The sequence below is a fragment of the Mustela putorius genome, unplaced genomic scaffold (assembly GCF_011764305.1).
Source record: "Mustela putorius furo isolate JIRA1106 unplaced genomic scaffold, ASM1176430v1.1 tig00003854_pilon_pilon_pilon, whole genome shotgun sequence".
Taxonomy (NCBI): domain Eukaryota; kingdom Metazoa; phylum Chordata; class Mammalia; order Carnivora; family Mustelidae; genus Mustela; species Mustela putorius.
This window is the reverse complement of record NW_025422006.1, coordinates 335,286-353,119: the sequence shown is the minus strand read 5'-3', so window position 1 is coordinate 353,119 and position 17,834 is coordinate 335,286. Positions and strand designations below refer to the sequence as shown.

General features: G+C 48.6%; 1 protein-coding gene across 7 annotated transcripts in view; it reads left to right on the top strand.

Moving 5' to 3' along the window:
* The window catches only part of PTPDC1 (protein tyrosine phosphatase domain containing 1), a 55,654-nt gene extending 41,668 nt beyond the window's left edge, over window positions 1-13,986 (top strand). For 2 of the 7 annotated variants that reach the window (XM_045064959.1, XM_013063370.2), the window contains 4 exons: window positions 840-2,080; window positions 5,102-5,287; window positions 7,351-7,461; window positions 9,990-10,398. In XM_045064959.1, the coding sequence (XP_044920894.1) occupies window positions 840-2,080; window positions 5,102-5,287; window positions 7,351-7,461; window positions 9,990-10,109 (1,658 nt within the window). In that variant the 3' untranslated portion in view covers window positions 10,110-10,398. Of the gene's footprint in view, window positions 1-839; window positions 2,081-5,101; window positions 5,288-7,350; window positions 7,462-8,433; window positions 9,070-9,989; window positions 10,399-11,634 lie in introns of those variants that run through there. The other 5 variants (XR_001181827.2, XR_001181828.2, XM_004766116.3 and 2 more) reach the window with 5 other exon arrangements.
* The last annotated feature ends 3,848 nt before the right edge of the window (window positions 13,987-17,834 follow it).

Genomic DNA, 17,834 nt, shown 5'->3' with positions numbered 1-17,834 from the left:
AACACCTCACCACGTTCTCTCCCGCATCCCTTCACCACACTCTCTCCCTCAACTTCACCATACTCTCCCTCTTCCCCTCACCCCTGCTCACCCCTCATCCCCCTCACCACACTCTCTCCCTCATCTGCCTCACCCACATACTTTCCCTCATCCCCCTCAGCACACTCTCTCCCTCACCACTCTCTCTCTCTCCCCCACCCCCTCACCTCCTCTTACTCCCTCATCCCCTCACCACACACTCACCCCCAGCCCCTCACCATACTCTCTCCCTCAGCACTTCACCACACTCTCCCTCATCCCCCTTACCCCCATTCATTTCCTCATCCCCTCACCCCTGCTCACTCCCTCATCCCCCTCACTGCTCTCCAATCCCTTCACCACACTCCCTCATCCCCCTCACCTTATTCCTTCCCTCATCCCCCCACACCCTCTCTCTCTAACACTTCACCACACTCTCTCCCTCGTCCCCCTCAGCACACTCTCCCTCATTCCCTCACCACTCTCTCCCTCATCCCCCTCACCCCTGCCCACTCCCTCATCCCCCTCACCACACTACCATTGCCTCACCCCCTCTGACTCCCTCATCCCCCTCACTACTCTCGAGTCCCTTCACCACACTCACTCCCTCTCAGGGTACAGAGATAACTGTGGGTTCTCGGGGGAGAAGGGACATATAGATAAGTGAATAAACACTTGTACAAGAAGTCAGTAAGTTATAATTGTCCTTAAAATGGGCCTTTATATGGTTTCCTAATGCATATTCAAAATTTAAATCTTAGAGAGTGGTAAATAAGTAAGTTATAACTTTTTCATACCAGTCTTCTCTTCTTCACCCCTAGGCGTTTTAATAGCATGTTACTTGGTTTTTGCAACAAGAATGACCGCTGACCAAGCAATTATATTTGTTCGGGCAAAGCGACCCAATTCCATACAAACTCGAGGACAGCTGCTCTGCGTCAGGGAGTTTACTCAGTTTCTGATTCCTCTTCGCAATATATTCTCTTGCTGCGACCCCAAAGCGCATGCCGTGACTTTAGCACAGTATCTTATTCGCCAGCGGCATCTGCTTCACGGGTATGAGGCCCGACTCCTGAAACACGTACCCAAAATTATCCACCTCGTCTGCAAATTGCTGCTGGACTTAGCCGAGAACAGGCCAGTGGTGACGGCAGAGGTGGCGGAAGTGCCCAGCCTGTCCGCTGAGATTGAGAAGACGGTTTCTGAGATGATCACCCTGCAGCTGGATAAGGAGTTGCTGAGGCAGGGCAGCGACGCATCCGACTGCTTCCCCGCCACCGCGGTGGCCACGGATTTTGAGAATCAGGATGTGATTCTTTCCAGTGAGCAAGGGATTGACCCTCTCTGGAAGAGGCGGAATGTCGAGTGCCTTCAGCCCCTGACTCACCTGAAGAGGCGACTCAGCTACAGCGACTCGGATTTAAAGAGGGCCGAGACGCTTCTGGAACACGGGGAGACTCCGTGGACGGGGCCTGCCCAGGCCTTGCTTGGCCGTAACCCCAGGCCGCAGAAGCCCGTAAGCCACTGTTACACCCCCCAGTCTCCACAGCTTGAGCCAAGTAAGGAAACGCTTGTCCGAAATACATTCTCTTTCTGGAATCAGGCTAAATTTGGAGGCCTGGAAGGACTCAAAGATGAGGAGTCACTGCTTTTCCATAGGGAGACTGTTGCAAAGGAAGTACAGCGGAGTCGAACCTTCTCTTCGGGTGTTTCAGGTTTATACAACCCTAGGGAGCCAGTTACACCGAACCTTGCAGATACCCCGACGGAATCAGACAGTTCTCCCCAGCAAGTGCCCCGCTGTCAGTACGAAACTCCCGCTGGTTGCTGCTCCGACACGCCCCGCAGGCCCCTGGACTGTGGCTTCAGCCCCAAAGCACCCTTTTCCGGCGGACGCAGCCAAGCCCAGGACAGCAGAGATGTGTCCGCAGCTGCTGCACACAGTGTTGTGCAGTCTGGACTGAGTGCCGAAGCCAGGAGAGTACTGGCAGCCAAAGCTCTGGCAAGCTTAGATGAGTTGGCAGAGAAGGAGGAGGTGAAGAGGAAGGTAGAAATGTGGCAGGTACTTGTATCTCATTTAATTATGCATGGGGGGTACTTATGTCACAGCAAAAACAGAATATGTTTTACCAAATTGAAGGGTTGTGGGAATTTGAAGACCTGTTTCGGTAATACCTGACTTCGGAACCTCAGGTTTCTCAGTGTCTGTGTGAAAGAGAGCGCGCAGTGCTTGGCACTTAGCCGGGTCCTCCGAGCAGGGCACTGATGCCCAGGCCTGTGGCGGCTTCTTGCTTTCCTGCTGGCTTTGTGGGACAGACAGACCACAGCAGACAGCTTTAGGAACTGACTTGAGCATCTCTAACCTGGATCTGGGGGGGGGGGCCACACTTGGAGAATCACTGACAGAGAGACATGAGTAAAATCAGAGAAAACTCTTGTCCAAAGTCTCCAACGCAAGTGTTGAGTAAGGTCAGGACGCGCGATGGCTGCTGTCCGCTCGGCTCCCCTTCCTGCAGACCTGCCGGCGCTCCCGTGTGGCCACGGTCAGATTCCACAAAGCACTGGGAGCGAGTCGCAGAGTACCTTTGTGTCGTTAGTTTTCTTAGAGAGATGTTATTTATTTATACAGCGCGAGCGAGAGAGGTGTGGGGGCAGGGGCAGAGCGAGGGGAAGGGTCCCAGACTCCGCGCCACGCCTGACCTGGGGCTCCGTCTCATGAGCCCGAGCGCACGACCTGAGCCGAAATGGAGTCAGAAACTGAACTGTCTGAGCCACCCAGGCACCCCTGTGCCATTTGTTTTACCCAAAGTTGTGTCTTTGGGGTCCATTCCTGGGCTTTTACTTACATTAGAATGTACAGTTGTAAATTTTAACCCCTCTTTATGGTGTATTTTCATTAGAAACAGTCTTAAATCAGTTGTGCTCTTCACCCTGAATGAACAACTGGTGTACACAAAAGGTCTTAACTACCTAGTTACCAGAAACTAGTCAACTGCCCAAATGGTGGGGCTGACCTGGGCAGGCCTGGCTCAGTGAAATCTGGACTCATCAGTCTGTAATGTCCTGCGAATTATCTATGTGGCTGCTCCTCTGTATTCTTCATTAATTAAGCAAGATGTGTACACTTTTCAGGAGGGTCAGAACCTTCCAGATGCAGAGATGGGAAAACTAGGCCAGAGCCTTGCACCCACCTACAGCTGTGGGACTGCAGAGCACATGCACGTCTGTCAGAACTGCAGGTGTTTGCTGAGCAAATACGAAATACGTAGAGATACTGACTTCCCACAACGTGAAGTGTTTTTTCTTATTCCAAACTGAACAGGACTTTGGGTCCTTCTGGCTGCTCAGTCTGCGAGCCCTTCCCTTGCAACACCGTAGCCAGGAGAGCTAGTGGTCGGACCCCTCAGAGGTCAGCCTAGTGGGTGGGACTGTTGGAGCACAAAATACAAAAGCATTTTCCAGAGGTGAACATGACCCTTTTGTTTGGATAGGCTTGCCCTTTGCTCCACTGTCTGGATTTTATTATGAGTCTTTCAGCAGTAAAACAACCTAGCTGAGTTCTGGAAGGAGTCCAGAGCTATGATTTGGGCGGCACCGTGCTGCCTGTGCCCCTGCTGGGACCTCTCTTGGCTGCTGCGTCATCTGCTCTCCCGGTGACCTGGAGGGCAGAGGATACCCTAAGATTCTTCCTTAATCTTCACAACCCTTATGAATTAAGGATCACAGATAGGGAAGCTGAGGGTCACAGGGGTCAAGACACGTGCTCAGGATCATGTGGCCTGAATGTGGCTGGGCGGGGATGCAGCTCATGGGTTTAACGATTTGCTCAACCCCCTGGAGGATTTCAGAAAACAGAGTAACCAGCATTTTTCTTGGGAGGGCCTTAGTTGTGCTGCTCTGCCGAGCTTCTGGTTACTGCAGAGCCGATCGGCTGTTGTGTGACCCATGGGGACCGGGGCCTCCACACAGCTAAACACAGTGGCTTCTTTATGAGAGAATAAAGAGGAACCAGAGGAACCCAGAGCCAGAGGACCCTGGCAGCAAGGCAGGACCATCACAACAGGGGTCAAGCAAAACCCAGGGAACGCCACCTGCACTGTGCTGCTTCGGGCTCCTGGCCAGGTTCCCTCTTCCCTGGGCCCGCACTTCTGCCGTCAGGGCCCTGCTGCGGGTGCTGTAGGAATTGGATCGGCCGCCTGCTACAGGCTGTCCCGGTCTGAGTCTTATGAACGACCCGAAGCGTGATGAATGAATGTGCAATTCTGATGCTTATTCCTGTAGCACACATACACTTTGTTTAGAAGTTATTAGAAGAAGTTAGAATTCTTCCTGTTTGCTGCTCTCTGCGAGGTAAACTGTTAGGGCCTCCTGCTTTTAACTTGTCTCGAGCATTTGGGACATGGGCCAGACTCGCTCGTCCCCTCCGCTGTCCAGGCTCAGGGTGTGGGGCTGACTCTGTGTCCGGGCCTGCATGCGACTGTGGAAAGGAACGTGAGACAGGTGGAAAGGAACGTGCCACAGTGGCAGACTGTTCAGCACTTTTCTGGGGCCCGTTTTGAAGGTTAGTCAGCTTTTCCTCGTCCCAGGGTAATTTGTGAATGTTGTGAATATATGCCTTCTCGTCTGCCGTTCTGCTTCCTCACAGTATGTCTGTTTTTGTTCCACGGAACCTAAAAACGAAGGCTCCCTCTTCCTGAACAGTATCTGTGGTTTCAGAGTGGGGAGAAAGCTTAGCATTTAGGCCAACTGAGCCCCCTCTCTGAGGGAGCTTTAATGCACACGTGGGGCCGGGGTCAGCTTCACAGAGGGAAACTGAGGCTTGGAGAGACTCAGCATCTCAGCCTATGTGCCACCTGGAGGTTGGGGACACTGGGAGGGGTCCCTGTCCACGCTGAGCCTAAGACTGTCACTCGTGGACAGCCTGAGGGCCATCAAACCTCAAATGGTGCTGCCTCCCTGTCCCTCCCCCCCCCGCTCACCCCTCCCCCTTCTCTGCTCCCTCCCCTCCTCCTCCCTCCGTCTCCCCTTTTCCTCCCCTCCCCGCTCCCGCTCTCCCTTTTGCTTTTTCTTCCCTTCTTTGTAGAAAGAACTAAATTCCCGAGATGGAGCTTGGGAAAGAATATGTGGCGAAAGGGACCCTTTTGTCCTGTGCAGTCTCATGTGGTCCTGGGTGGAGCAGCTGAAGGAGCCCGTGATCACCAGACAGGACGTGGACACGCTGCTCGGCAGCCGCGCGGACACCGCGGACGCGCTGTCTCTGCTAGAGAAGGTAGAGAGGCTGTGGGGCGGCTACCGTTAGCCACGGGCCTTAGCACAGGCTTCGTGCACAGAAGTCCATTCTAAAGAAGGGGACTAGGGCGGAATCCCGGGTCTGGGCCTGATTTAGGTTCTTCCAAGGTAAGAAGAAATGCACACCCAGCATCACATGTTGAAGATACAAAGCCAGATGAGAACACCCGTAATCCCAGCGGCCCCACCGTGAACATCTGCAAGTCCTTTCTGTCAAACTTAGTGCATTTGTTACTATGGTCAAGGACAACCATATACTTCATTTTTTTAAATGATTTATTATTTTTTATTGACATATAATGTATTATTGGTCCCAGGGGTACAGGTCTGTGAATCGCCAGGTTGACACACTTCACAGCACTCACCATAGCCCATGCCCTCCCCAGTGTCCATAACCCCACCCCCCCCTACCCTCCTCCTTCTGGCAACCCTCAGTTTGTTTTGTGAGATGAAGAGTCTCTGATGGTTTGTCTCCCTCCCCGATCCCATCTTGTTTCATTGATTCCTTTCCTACCTCCCCAACCCCCCATGTTGCCTCTCAACTTCCTCCTATCAGGGAAATTATATGATAATTGTCTTTCTCTGACTTATCTCACTTAGCGTAATACCCTCTAGTTCCATCTAAGTCGTCGCAAATGGCAAGATTTCATTTCTTTTTTTTTTTTTAACATTTTTTTTTATTTATTTGACAGAGAGAGATCACAAGTAGGCAGAGAGGCAGGCAGAGAGGAAGAAGCAGGCTCCCTACTGAGCAGAGCGCCCAATGCAGGGCTCAATCCCAGGATCCTGGGATCATGACCTGAGCTGAAAGCAGAGGCTTTTAACCCACTGAGCCACCCAGGCGCCCCAAGATTTCATTTCTTTTGATGGCTGCATAGTATTCCATTACATATATATACCACATCTTCTTTATCCATTCATCTGTTGATGGACATCTAGGTTCTTTCCATAGTTTGGCTGTTGTGGACATTGCTGCTGTAAGCATTCGGGTGCACGTGCCCCTTCGGATCACTACATTTCGTATACTTCATTTTTTTAGACACAGACACGGATGCTCGTACACATGCGCACGTGCCTTCACAGATGAGGATGTCCTGGATCCAGAGTCTGTTTCATAGTCTGCCTTCTCGCCCCTGTGTGAGGGAATGAGAGAGGTCACGCCTGGGGCAGCGGCCAGGCCCTCGTCAGGTCATAATTTCTGTTTTCCCTTCCGTTCATCTCCACGGCCCAGGATGAGGCCCTGTCTCTCAGGAAAGGCAGGCAGAGTGTGTGAGAGGAGGACTTGAACTCCGGTGGCTCTGCACGCAGCTCGCACCCGTCTGGCACAAGGCGCCCACCGCACCTTCCCCATCCTTTACCCCGACCCCCGCACGTGGGGTGTTTTCATTTCAGCTTTTTACTCTGGTAGCCATCCCTGGAGTGACCGCTTGTGCTTGCAGGTTTTCTGCGTTTCCGGTTAGGCCCTCAGAGTAGATTCCCAGAAACGTAGTCAGTGGCACTTGGGCGAGTGTGCCAACACGTGGTGGCTCCAGAGGTGAAGGGTTTCTTCTGCTTCTCTAAATCAGCACGGGGAGTCGAGTCGGACACGTTCCTCGGGCACCTTCCCCTGAAGTTCTGTCCTCCCTCTGCAGCTCTTGCCATAGGCAGGGCGTGCCCGTACCGACGCTGGCCACCCGCCACTAGTCCGTGTACCTCCGTGGCACGTCAGCATCCGTCAGCGGACCCGAAACAGTGTGTACAGAAACGAGTGGGTCCTCTCATCAGTTCACTGCAAGGAAGACATTTGGTTTGAGATTGCACTTGTGTTCGTATCCAGTTATGCCTATGTACCGACTCAGCAGCTTTGATTGTATCTCCCCGAAAGCTTTTCAGATTGTATGAACACGTAACAGGAAGCATTGGCGGAGCCCTTGGTAGAGAGTTTGGTGTTTGTGGTTACGCGTACTTGGTCGCACATCAGCTCCCGGCTATGCAGTTCCTTTGAGCTTATGTCTTGAGGTATTTTTCAAACCACTTGTTTGATTTTAATTTCTGCAAACACAGGGCCAGCACCAGACCATTCTCTGCGTGCTGCACTGCGTTGTGAGCCTGCAGGCGATCCCTGCCGACGTGGAGGAAGCCATCCTCACCCGCGCCATTAAAGCCTTTACCAAGGTGGGTCACATGCTGCTGTCAGCATAAGCGCAAATCAGAATCCAGAGGCCCCTCACCTGCTCTAAAATAAAATTCAGTATGTTTTTCCATAATGGAAATGTGTTGGACACTTCTCAAACGTAGTTGTAGACATTGGCCAAAAAATAGTAGTTTCTCAACAGTGATATTAGAAAAAACTGAACTGTGGGGGTTTTGAAGGAGAACATTGAAACAAAGAGCTTTCATACAGAAACAAGTGCATGTGGAGAAAATGATTTTAAATCATGTGCCAAGTAGGAGAGATTCTTTTCTGGGTGAGCCCATTCTACTTTGGGCCTAAACACATAACTGACCCCTGAGAACTCAGCATCAGTGACCCGGGACCCTGCCCTAGTTGGCAAATCAAAGCAGAAGGTAATAAAAGAGTTTCTTTTCTGTGCACACCTTTTGGCTTGCAGCAGTCCGTCCTGGCTGAAGCAAGAACCAGGGCTGTGCCGGGAGAAAAGGCTCTGGTCAGCCTTTCAGTCTGGTTCCTCTCATAGGGAACGTGACCCTGTCCTGAGGCCCAGAGCCCAGCTTCTCCCCGTCTGCGGTAAACAGGAGTGAGGCTGCCACTTACTGTTCGTGCAGCTGGCCGCGGCTCCCCCCAGCACTCCAGAGCGTGCCCTTGCAGGCGTCCGGCAAGCGTCGGGGTCACTCTCGGGAGCTTTGCGGCTCCAGGTCTCTCCTCAGCAGTTTCCACAGCCAGCAGCTCAGTTGTCCTCTGCACCTTACCCGGATGTCGTCACAGACCGTGAGGCCACCAGCTCTTGGGGAGGGTTGCAGTCGGGTGCTTAGCAAAGTGAACAATTCACACCATTATTAATGTTAATGAGAGGTTTTTCAGGTAGGATAAACAATGTAGTGAAATTTCTGAATTTAATAGAAAAACTCCTTAGTATTGGTTTCTCTGAATGTGGTAGGAATTCTTTTTCATTTCTGTTGGCCTTTTAGGGGGATCCTGATGGAAAGTTCAACCTAGCAGTTGTCCAAATCCAGCTTTGAAAAGGTTGGGAGACATTTATGGCCATTTGCCCTGTACACATCTCATGAACAGAGAGCCTGGCCACTCTCGTTCTGCGCCAGCTCTTCAAGGAGGCTGTACAGCAGCTGCTTCCAGTGTGACAAGGGTCCTGTTTCCCTTCAGCCAGAGCTTCCCAGGCCTGTGACCCCTCAGCAAACACTGGGGTCACCTGCACTCGGAAAGACTAGCTAGGATGCAGAGCCCCTGCTTGTGTGGCCCACAACTCTTTGGGGAACGGGGGGCTTGGAGGGCGAGGACGACCGTGTGATTGTGACACACATGCTGTCTGGTGTCATAGAGTTTTTTGTCTCTGACCCGGCTGTCTTGTGTCCACAAACATGTTGGCCAGGCCCAGACCCTCTGCAGCACTGCCCAGGGAGCCACAGTTTCTGTTGGAGTGGGAGTGGGCAGACGAGTGGGAATTGCTCTGCTTCTCTGTCCTCCTGTCACTCGACCCTGCAGCCTGCTGAACTTGGGCCAACAGCCCAAATACAGGGACTCAGTGTGTCCTCACTCTAGAGCAAAGCAACGAACTTCCATGAAAGATCTCTTTGGCCAGCAAACACGTGAGCCTCTCATGTTCACAGCTCCCAGAAACGCCAAGGCGGTGGGCATTGTGATGTGCGCGTCACAGAGGTTGGGTGTGAACCAGGCTGGCGGAAAGCAGGGCTCCGGGCGGGGGTTGCCACAGGGCAGCCCTTACAGCTGGCGAGTGTTGTTTTGATAGATGCCTTCCCTTGTGCCCGCGGCCGTTAGTCTCCAGACTCGACACTCTGCCCTCAGAGCTGCCTGGCTTCATGATGACCTATGAGGACACATGTCCAGGCTGGGGGTTTCAGTTTTTGAGTTTTCGTTCATGAGTTTGGTATTGACATGATTGGCAGTTCTAATATAGTCTTTCAATTAGTGTTGATGTGTGAGCTGTGTTGTGTATGCTGTGCGTTGTATATAATTGTGTTTGGAAGTCAGAGTTTTTCTCCACCTTCCTTTCTTTTTTTCTTTTTTTTTTTTTAATTTAAGATTTTATTTATTTATTTGAGAAAGAGCATGAGAAGAGAGAGGTCAGTGGGAGAAGCAGACACCCTGCCTAGCAGGGTGCCCGACGTGGGACTCGGTCCCAAGACTCTAGGATCATGACCTGAGCCAAAGGCAGTCGCTTGACCCACTGAGCCACCCAGGCGCCCCTCCACCGTCCTTTCTCTTCTCCCCAAATCAGCTGATTAAAATTCTGCTACTGTGGGGCGCCTGGGTGGCTCAGTGGGTTAAGCCGTTGCCTTCGGCTCAGGTCATGATCCCAGGGTCCTGGGATCGAGTTCCGCATCGGGCTCTCTGCTCAGCAGGGAGCCTGCTTCCCTCTCTCTCTCTCTTGCTCTCGCTCTGCCTGCCTTTCCATCTGCTTGTAATATCTCTCTGTCAAATAAATAAATAAAATCTTTAAAAAAAAAAAATCTGCTACTGTGTCCTGAGTCTATTCATTCTTTGTCAGCAGGTTAATTTTGACTCTGAAAATGGACCAGTAGTTTACAACACCCTAAAGAAAATATTTAAGCACACACTGGAAGAAAACAGGAAAATGATGAAAGATGGCCCTCAGCCTGATGTTTAGTGACGCTTCCCGGCGCTTCCCTGGTGGCTGGCGGACACCTCAGACCCGGGGACCCAGATGGCTTTTCTGCGCACAGATGAGCAGGTTGGAGCCTGGAGCCACTTCGTCTCATAGCACTTTATCTCAGACGCTCTTGGTTTGGTTTGCGCTAAGGACACTCATTTCTGTTGGAAGCAACTATTTATTTTAAAATATCCTCAAGCTACATTTTTGTGCTGAAAAATTGCCGTAACGTTGGTGCCACTTTTTTATATTTATTTAACTGAATTAATATTGTTTTATTAATATGTAAGTATGTGGTGTTTACATCTTTATTCTTTTTGACATTTTGGAAACAGTTGTAACTCTTTTTTTCCAAAACAGTTATTTTGTCAATGTAATCCTTGCTGGAGCTTTTTACCAAATAGGTGATTCTGGTAGTAAAACCTCACTGTGGATCCATCCCCCTGATCTAGGACCTAAGGACGTCACAAAGTGTCTTAAGCTGTTTTGTATTTGTTAATAAGATTAGGCTATTGATACGACATTTTTTAAGGATTTTTTTTTATTTACAGATTTTTTGTTTTTTCTTTTTATAAACACATCATAGGATTTCTCAGAGTGATTTAATGATTTAGTTTTGTGTTGAAGGTTGACTGAGGTGGTGGGATTTTTTACGACAGGAAGTAGACTTGCTCTTGGTTAGGCTTCCAGACCCCCGTGCCGACCCCCGCTGTCACAGGAAGCAGGAGCGCCTCTGAGCACCTCCAGCCCGATGGCCACCAAACAGCATCTTCACAGAGGAACAGGGGCCACAGTGGGCGGTGTGGGCAGCTGCTTCGACTCCGCAGGGAGGACCAGTGGGCGGGGACAGACTCAGTGCAGCAGTGTGACCACCAGCCCACACCTCCCACGTCTGCCCTTCAGGGACCCCGTGATCTCAGGGCCCTGTCTGCGGCCACTTGTCACTCGGAGAACTAAGAGTCTTAAACTAAATGTGGTACATGTAGACCGCACTCACCCTTGGGCCCGAGATAAGAAACAAGTGAACTAGTTACAGCCTAACTAGTTCTCTGTGGACTGAACCGTCTTTCAGCAGTGGAAGCTGTGATGAGTGTGTGCAGTGCCAGAGGTCAGGTCACAAGGAGGGCCCTCATTTTTCCCAGTAAATGTGATACTCATCTAACTGATTTCATACTAAGGCAATGACTTAATTTTAGAGACAGAATTTCGGGGGAAGCGAGCCTAACCACGGATGAGTCTGCCCACCTCCTGCACCTCCTAATCAGGCGCTGGCGCATCAGGAATATCGTCATCCTTGGCGGTCTTACGAACTCTGGTGGCAAGTGCTGTTGCCTCCCACACTGTTTCAGTTTTCTTAGGAAACCAGATCCAGTGAATTTTAATGAACCGGTTACCCGTTCCTGAAATGCCTCATTTTTAAGTGCCTGAAAGGGAAAGGAAGAAAAGATTACATTTTATCCAAAGGTACATTACAAAAAATGGGTTTTTTACCCAAAAAGATATTTACTGTCATTTCTGTCAGTCTCACATGGGCAGGTGCCAGCACGGCTCATTGGACAAGTGGCTGTTGGCCTGTGTGTCTGAGATGGTCCCGTGCAGCCCCGATGTGACCATGGCATTGCGCCAGACTGAGGAAGAGAGCTGGTGGGAGAAGCGAATCGGCTGTCTGCAGGCTTTGTATGTATTGGAATAAAAGTGAAAAGAACAACCCACAGCCCTCGTATATCTTTAGCTTGGAGCTCCTGATGACACAGTTGTGGCTGGTGACGGGATGGTCCTGATGGGCGGACTGGGTCATGGGCTGGACGTCAGCCAGGCTCTGGTCGGTCCCAGCTCTGTTGTCCAGATGAGCAGGCGGGGACGGGAGGAGGGAAGAGAGCTCAGGAGGAGCGGGTGCGCGGAGTCTGTAAGGCCCGCAGGGTTCCTGCCTTTCTACATTTGAGTGGGTGAGTTCTCTGCAGCCCAAAGGATAGTTCCACTGACCAGAAGAACTTCGGGATTCAGCTCAACAGAAGTGTGAGGGGTCAGGAGCACACACTCAGAACTGATGGCCATGGGCGTGCCTGTGCATTGTCTGGGTTCCTTCCGTACCGGCGAGAAGTATTGTTCATACGTGCCTATTGAAGGAGTCCCAGACTGACGACTCCAGTCCTGCCTGTCTCCCTCCCAAGCCACCTGCCTGTCTCTGGTGCTCCCGACAGAGGGCCCAGCTAGGACAATGGGCCCTGTCACTCTTGGGCTCTGTGGTGGCTCCCTAGAGCATCGTGTTCTTTGTCACTTAGTGAAAGTACCCATCTTCTCTGTCCTCTGGAGCTGGCTGAGCTGCTGTGTTACTGTCGCATGATCTCAACCTGTCTCACTTAGGAAGTGCAGGACTTGAGGCCACTTACGGTTTTCCTTCTATCTGAGAGCTCGCCGATGCCCTCTGCGCCAAAGTGCTGCTGACTTTGAGGTTGCTTTATCTGTTTGCAGAGCTCAGAAACGCCCTGTGATATAGTTGGTTGTGTCTTCAGCCAGCTCCCCAGTCTTATCTCGGGAAGCGCGTGTGCTTCCATCATGCCAGAGTCCATGCAAAACAACGTGTCATGCTTCAGAGAAGTTTCTGCTTTCTCGTAAATGGAGGACTCCTGCTCATGAGCTTGCCTGCGGTTTCAACCAGTTCTCTAGACATCTGAGGACATCTCTGGAGACGATATGCTGCAGAAAGAGTGCACACCCCAAGTTCCCAATATCTGAAGGTGATTTTCGGGATCGATTAAATCTGACAGTTTACTTAGGACATCTTTGTTCTTGCTTCACATGAACAAGGGTTGATATATTTTCGGTGCAAGTAAATCAAGAATGACATTCCCTTTGGTGCTTTTTATGAATATGGCTCAAGAGTATCACCTTTTCTAAAGGAACCTACTCGGGACGCCTGAGTGGCTCAGTCAGTCGTTAAGCGTCTGCGTTCAGCTCAGGTCATGACCCTGGAATCCCAGGATCGAGCCCCGTGTCAGGCTTCCTGTTCAGCAGGGAGTCTGCTGCTCCCTCTCCCTCTGCCCCGTCTATTTCTCTCTCTCTTGCTCACTCTCCCTCTCTCTTAAGTAGATAAATTTGAAAGAAGATAAAGGAGCCTTCTCAATGCTAGATGGTTGAAAATTGTTTACAGATAATGTGGCAGGAGAAAAATTTAACAAATCCTGGGACACAGTTGTATGTTCTGTTTTAGTTATGCTTTTAGGCATGAGCTGGCCTCTGACTAGCGCAATACTGGCCGTAAAACTGACTTGTGAGCGATCATGATGGAGGCCTTGAGCAACGTGGCTTGGGTAAACCTTAGCTGTCAGCCATCTCTGAAAACATCCAGTCGTGCAAGACCATGTCCAAACCAGACTTTACGATCATAAGGCCTTGTTGTGCACTGGAAATAAAAGTTTCCTGTGTCCACGGCCTTGTTGTGCACTGGAAATAAAAGTTTCCTGTGTCCACGGCAGCTCATATCACAACAAAAGGCTGGTATGTGCTTGCCTCCTGGCTTTGTTGATTAAACTGAAAAGACTTTTTTGACCCTTAAGAGTGCCTGTTTTGGGGAGAAGTTATATTTTTGGAATAGTTTCCTATTTGCATGGCCATTTGATTACAGCCTGAAAATACTCCTTGGCTTTGATTGAGTGAGCTGCTTTCTCGTTTTCTTCCTTCTCTTAAAAATAAATTAAATTAAAATTACTCAGACATTGAATTAAACTGAACCATGTGAAATAACCTGCAGGTCAAAAATGATCAAATGTTGAAGGAGATCATATGATAGTTGTCTTTCTTTGCTTGACTTATTTCGCTAAGCATGATACGCTCTAGTTCCATCCATGTTGTCGCAAATGGCAAGATTTCATTTCTTTTGATGGCTGCATAGTATTCCATTGTGTATATATACCACATCTTCTTGATCCATTCATCTGTTGATGGACATCTAGGTTTTTTCCATAGTTTGGCTATTGTGGACATTGCTGCTATAAACATTCGGGTGCACGTGCCCCTTTGGATCACTACGTTTGTATCTTTAGGGTAAATACCCAATAGTGCAATTGCTGGGTCATAGGGCATTCTATTTTCAACATTTTGAGGAACCTCCATGCTGTTTACCAGAGTGGCTGCACCAGCTTGCATTCCCACCAAGAGTGTAGGAGGGTTCCCCTTTCTCCGCATCCTCGCCAGCATCTGTCATTACCTGACTTGTTGATTTTAGCCATTCTGACTGGTGTGAGGTGATATCTCATTGTGGTTTTGATTTGTATTTCCCTGATGCCAAGTGATATGGAGCACTTTTTCATGTGTCTGTTGGCCATCTGGATGTCTTCTTTGCAGAACTGTGTTCATGTCCTCTGCCCATTTCTTGATTGGATTATTTGTTCTTTGGGTGTTGAGTTTGCTAAATTCTTTATAGATTCTGGACACTAGTCCTTTGTCTGATATGTCGTTTGCAAATATCTTCTCCCATTCTGTCAGTTGTCTTTTGATTTTGTTAACTGTTTCCTTTGCTGTGCAAAAGATCGGGGGGCTTAAGTGGGTAGGAGAAGAATCAATGAAACAAGATGGGATTGGGAGGGAGACAAATCATAAGTGACGCTTGATCACACAAAACAAACTGAGGGTTGCTGGGGGGAGGGGGTTTGGGAGAAGGGGGTGCGATTATGGACATTGGGGAGGGTATGTGCTTTGGTGAGTGCTGTGAAGTGTGTAAACCTGGTGATTCACAGACCTGTACCCCTGGGGATAAAAATATATGTTTATAAAAAATAAAAAATTATTAAAAAAAAATTATCAAATGTGGCCATTTTCTGTGGTCCAACCTAATATTAAATTTAATGCTCCTGAGACAAGTAGGTGACAGTTCCTGAATTACTTTAACAAAGTTTTAATTAGGTGACCAGTTATTGTCTAACAATATTCTATATGCTCATAGTGGGCTTCAAAACAAGTGGAAGAGACCAACACGAAATTCCTTTCAGCAGGCAAGGCCGTGCCTCCTCTGTGTGTGGTGCTCCACTGATGCTGGGACACACAGGGTCCTTTTTTCAGTCATTCGTCCTCTGTCAGGACCCAAGTTTAGCACATGCTTAGAACTAGTACTGGAATCCTAATTCTCAACATTGTCACTCACTTAATTCTGAACACCCTTCAAAACTCATCTCTAATTCCTTGGAACAGAATGTGTTAATTGTAGTCAAATTCAGCTACTTGACATACAGCCCAAGGAGATAGAGGGGTATTACAGGCTGGATTAGGTCCTGCAATTCATGTTGAAGTTCTGACCTCTGATACCCTATAGTGTGACTATATTTGGAGATGGGGTCATTGCAGATGGAAGATGAGGTCACTAGGGTGGCCCTAATCCAGCATGACCAGTGTCCCTCTGAAGAAGAGGAGATGAGAACACAGACATGCACAGGACCATGACCACATGAGGACACAGGGAAGATGGCCATCTACCTGCCAGGAGAGAGGCCTCAGGGAAACCTCTCCTGCCCACACCTGGACCTCACCCATTTCCAGGGCCATGAGAACATAAATTTCTATTGGGTCAGCCTGGGCTGTGGTGTTTGTTAGAGCAGCCCGAGTGGACCAGTGCAGTCCTCAGTGCTTCCGCCATCCCTTGTGTGTGTTTCTCTGTCACATCACCTCAAACAGCACAGTGCTTGGGTTTGCATGTCTCTCAACATCATACAGATTGCAGAACGCAGTGTGTGTTCTGTGACTTGCTCACATTTGTCCCTGTTGGATAACGTTTACCCCTCCCCGTCTCGTGCTCTGGGGACTAGGACACAGACCTAATGGAGCAGGGGGAAGGAGGGTGGCGTGATTCCACTCACCACACCTACACATGAAAACTACAAAATATTTCCAAGAGAGACTTAAAAAGATGGAGAGATACACCTGTCCGTGAGTTGGAGGAGTCAAGATTGTTAATATGCCAGTTTCTTTCAGATTGATCTCTAGAGTCCATACAATCCTAATCAAAGTCCAAGCGAGTTTTTCTTGAAGAAACTGACAAACCGATTCTGAAATTCCGTATGGAGAGGCAAGTGACCTAGAACAGCCAAAAGAACTTCGAAAAAGAACAAAGTTGGCAGGGTAACACTACTTGATTTTGAGAATTATTATAAATCTGGACTAGCCAAAACTGTGTGATTCTAATACAACAATAAGCAGACACATCAGTGGCACAGGATAGTCCAGAGAGAGACCCCCACACACATGGACTCCTGAGTTTGGACAAAGGTTGAAAAGGCAATGAGGAGAAAGGACAGTCTTTCAACAAATGGTGCTGGAACAACTGGACAGTTATAAGCAAAATAATAATGGAAAATCCTTGGATCCATATGTTGCCTTATCTACAAAAGTCAACTTTTAAATGTAAAGTCTAAAATTATAAAATTTCTAAGAGAAAATATATGTGACCTTAAGTTAATCAGAAGTTTGTTGGATACAACACCAAAAGGACAGTCCATTAAAGAACAAGCTGATAATCTGAGCTATATCAGGATTAAAAACCTTTGCTCTTCAAAAGACACCGTGAAGAAAATGAAGGCAAGCCATAGACTAGGGGAGACTCTTTCTCAAAGCATGTGTCTGATAACAGACTATCTGAACCCTCTCAAAACTCAACAAGATAAAAGAAAAGTAGTCCAAACTTACAAAACTGCCAAAGATCTGAATACCCACCAAAATTACAGGATTGACAAATATGTGAATGAAAAGATACTAAGCAATATTAGTCATAGAGGGCGCCTGGGTGGCTCATTCTGTTGGGCATCTGCCTTCAGCTCAGGTCATGATCCCAGGGTCCTGGGATCGAGCCTCACATCAGACTCCCTGCTTAGTGAGGAGCCTGCCTCTTCCTCTCCCTCTGCTGCTTTGCCTGCTTGCGCTCTCACACTCTCTCTTTCAAATAAAATCTTTAAAAAATATTAGTCATAGAAAGCCAAATGAATCTGCACAGTGAAGGAAACAAAAACTAAAAGACAACTACAGAATGGGAGAAGATATTTGTAAATGACATATCTGATAAAGGGTTAGTATCTAAAGTGTATGAAGAATTTATATAACTCAACAGCAAAACAATCCAATTTTAAAATGGACAAAAAATAGACACATGAAAAGATGCTCAACATCTCTTGGCATCAGGGAAATACAAATCAAAACCACAATGATACCATCTCACACGTTTCAGAATGGCTAAAATCAACACAAGAAACAGCAAGTGTTGGCGAGGATGCGAAGAAAGGGGAACACTCTTACACTGACGGTGGGAATGCAAACAAACTGGGGCAGCCACTCTGGAAAACAGTATGGAGGTTGCTCAAAAAATTGAAAATAGAGCTACTCTACAACCCAGAAGTTGCACTACTAAGTATTTACCCACAGAACACAACACTAATTCAGAGGGGTATGTGCATCCCTATGTTCATAGAATCACCATTCACAATAGCCAAATTCTGGAAAGAACCCAACTGTCCATCGACTGATGAATGGATAAAGAAGATGTGGCATACATATCCAATGGAATATTACTCAGCCATCAACAAGAACAAAATCTTACCATTTGCAACGACATGGATGGATCTAGAGAGTATTATTCTAAGTGAAATAAGTCAGAGAAAGACAAATACCATACGATTTCACTCATATGGAATTTAAGAAACAAAACCAAAGGACAAAGGAAAAAAAGACAAACCAAGAAAT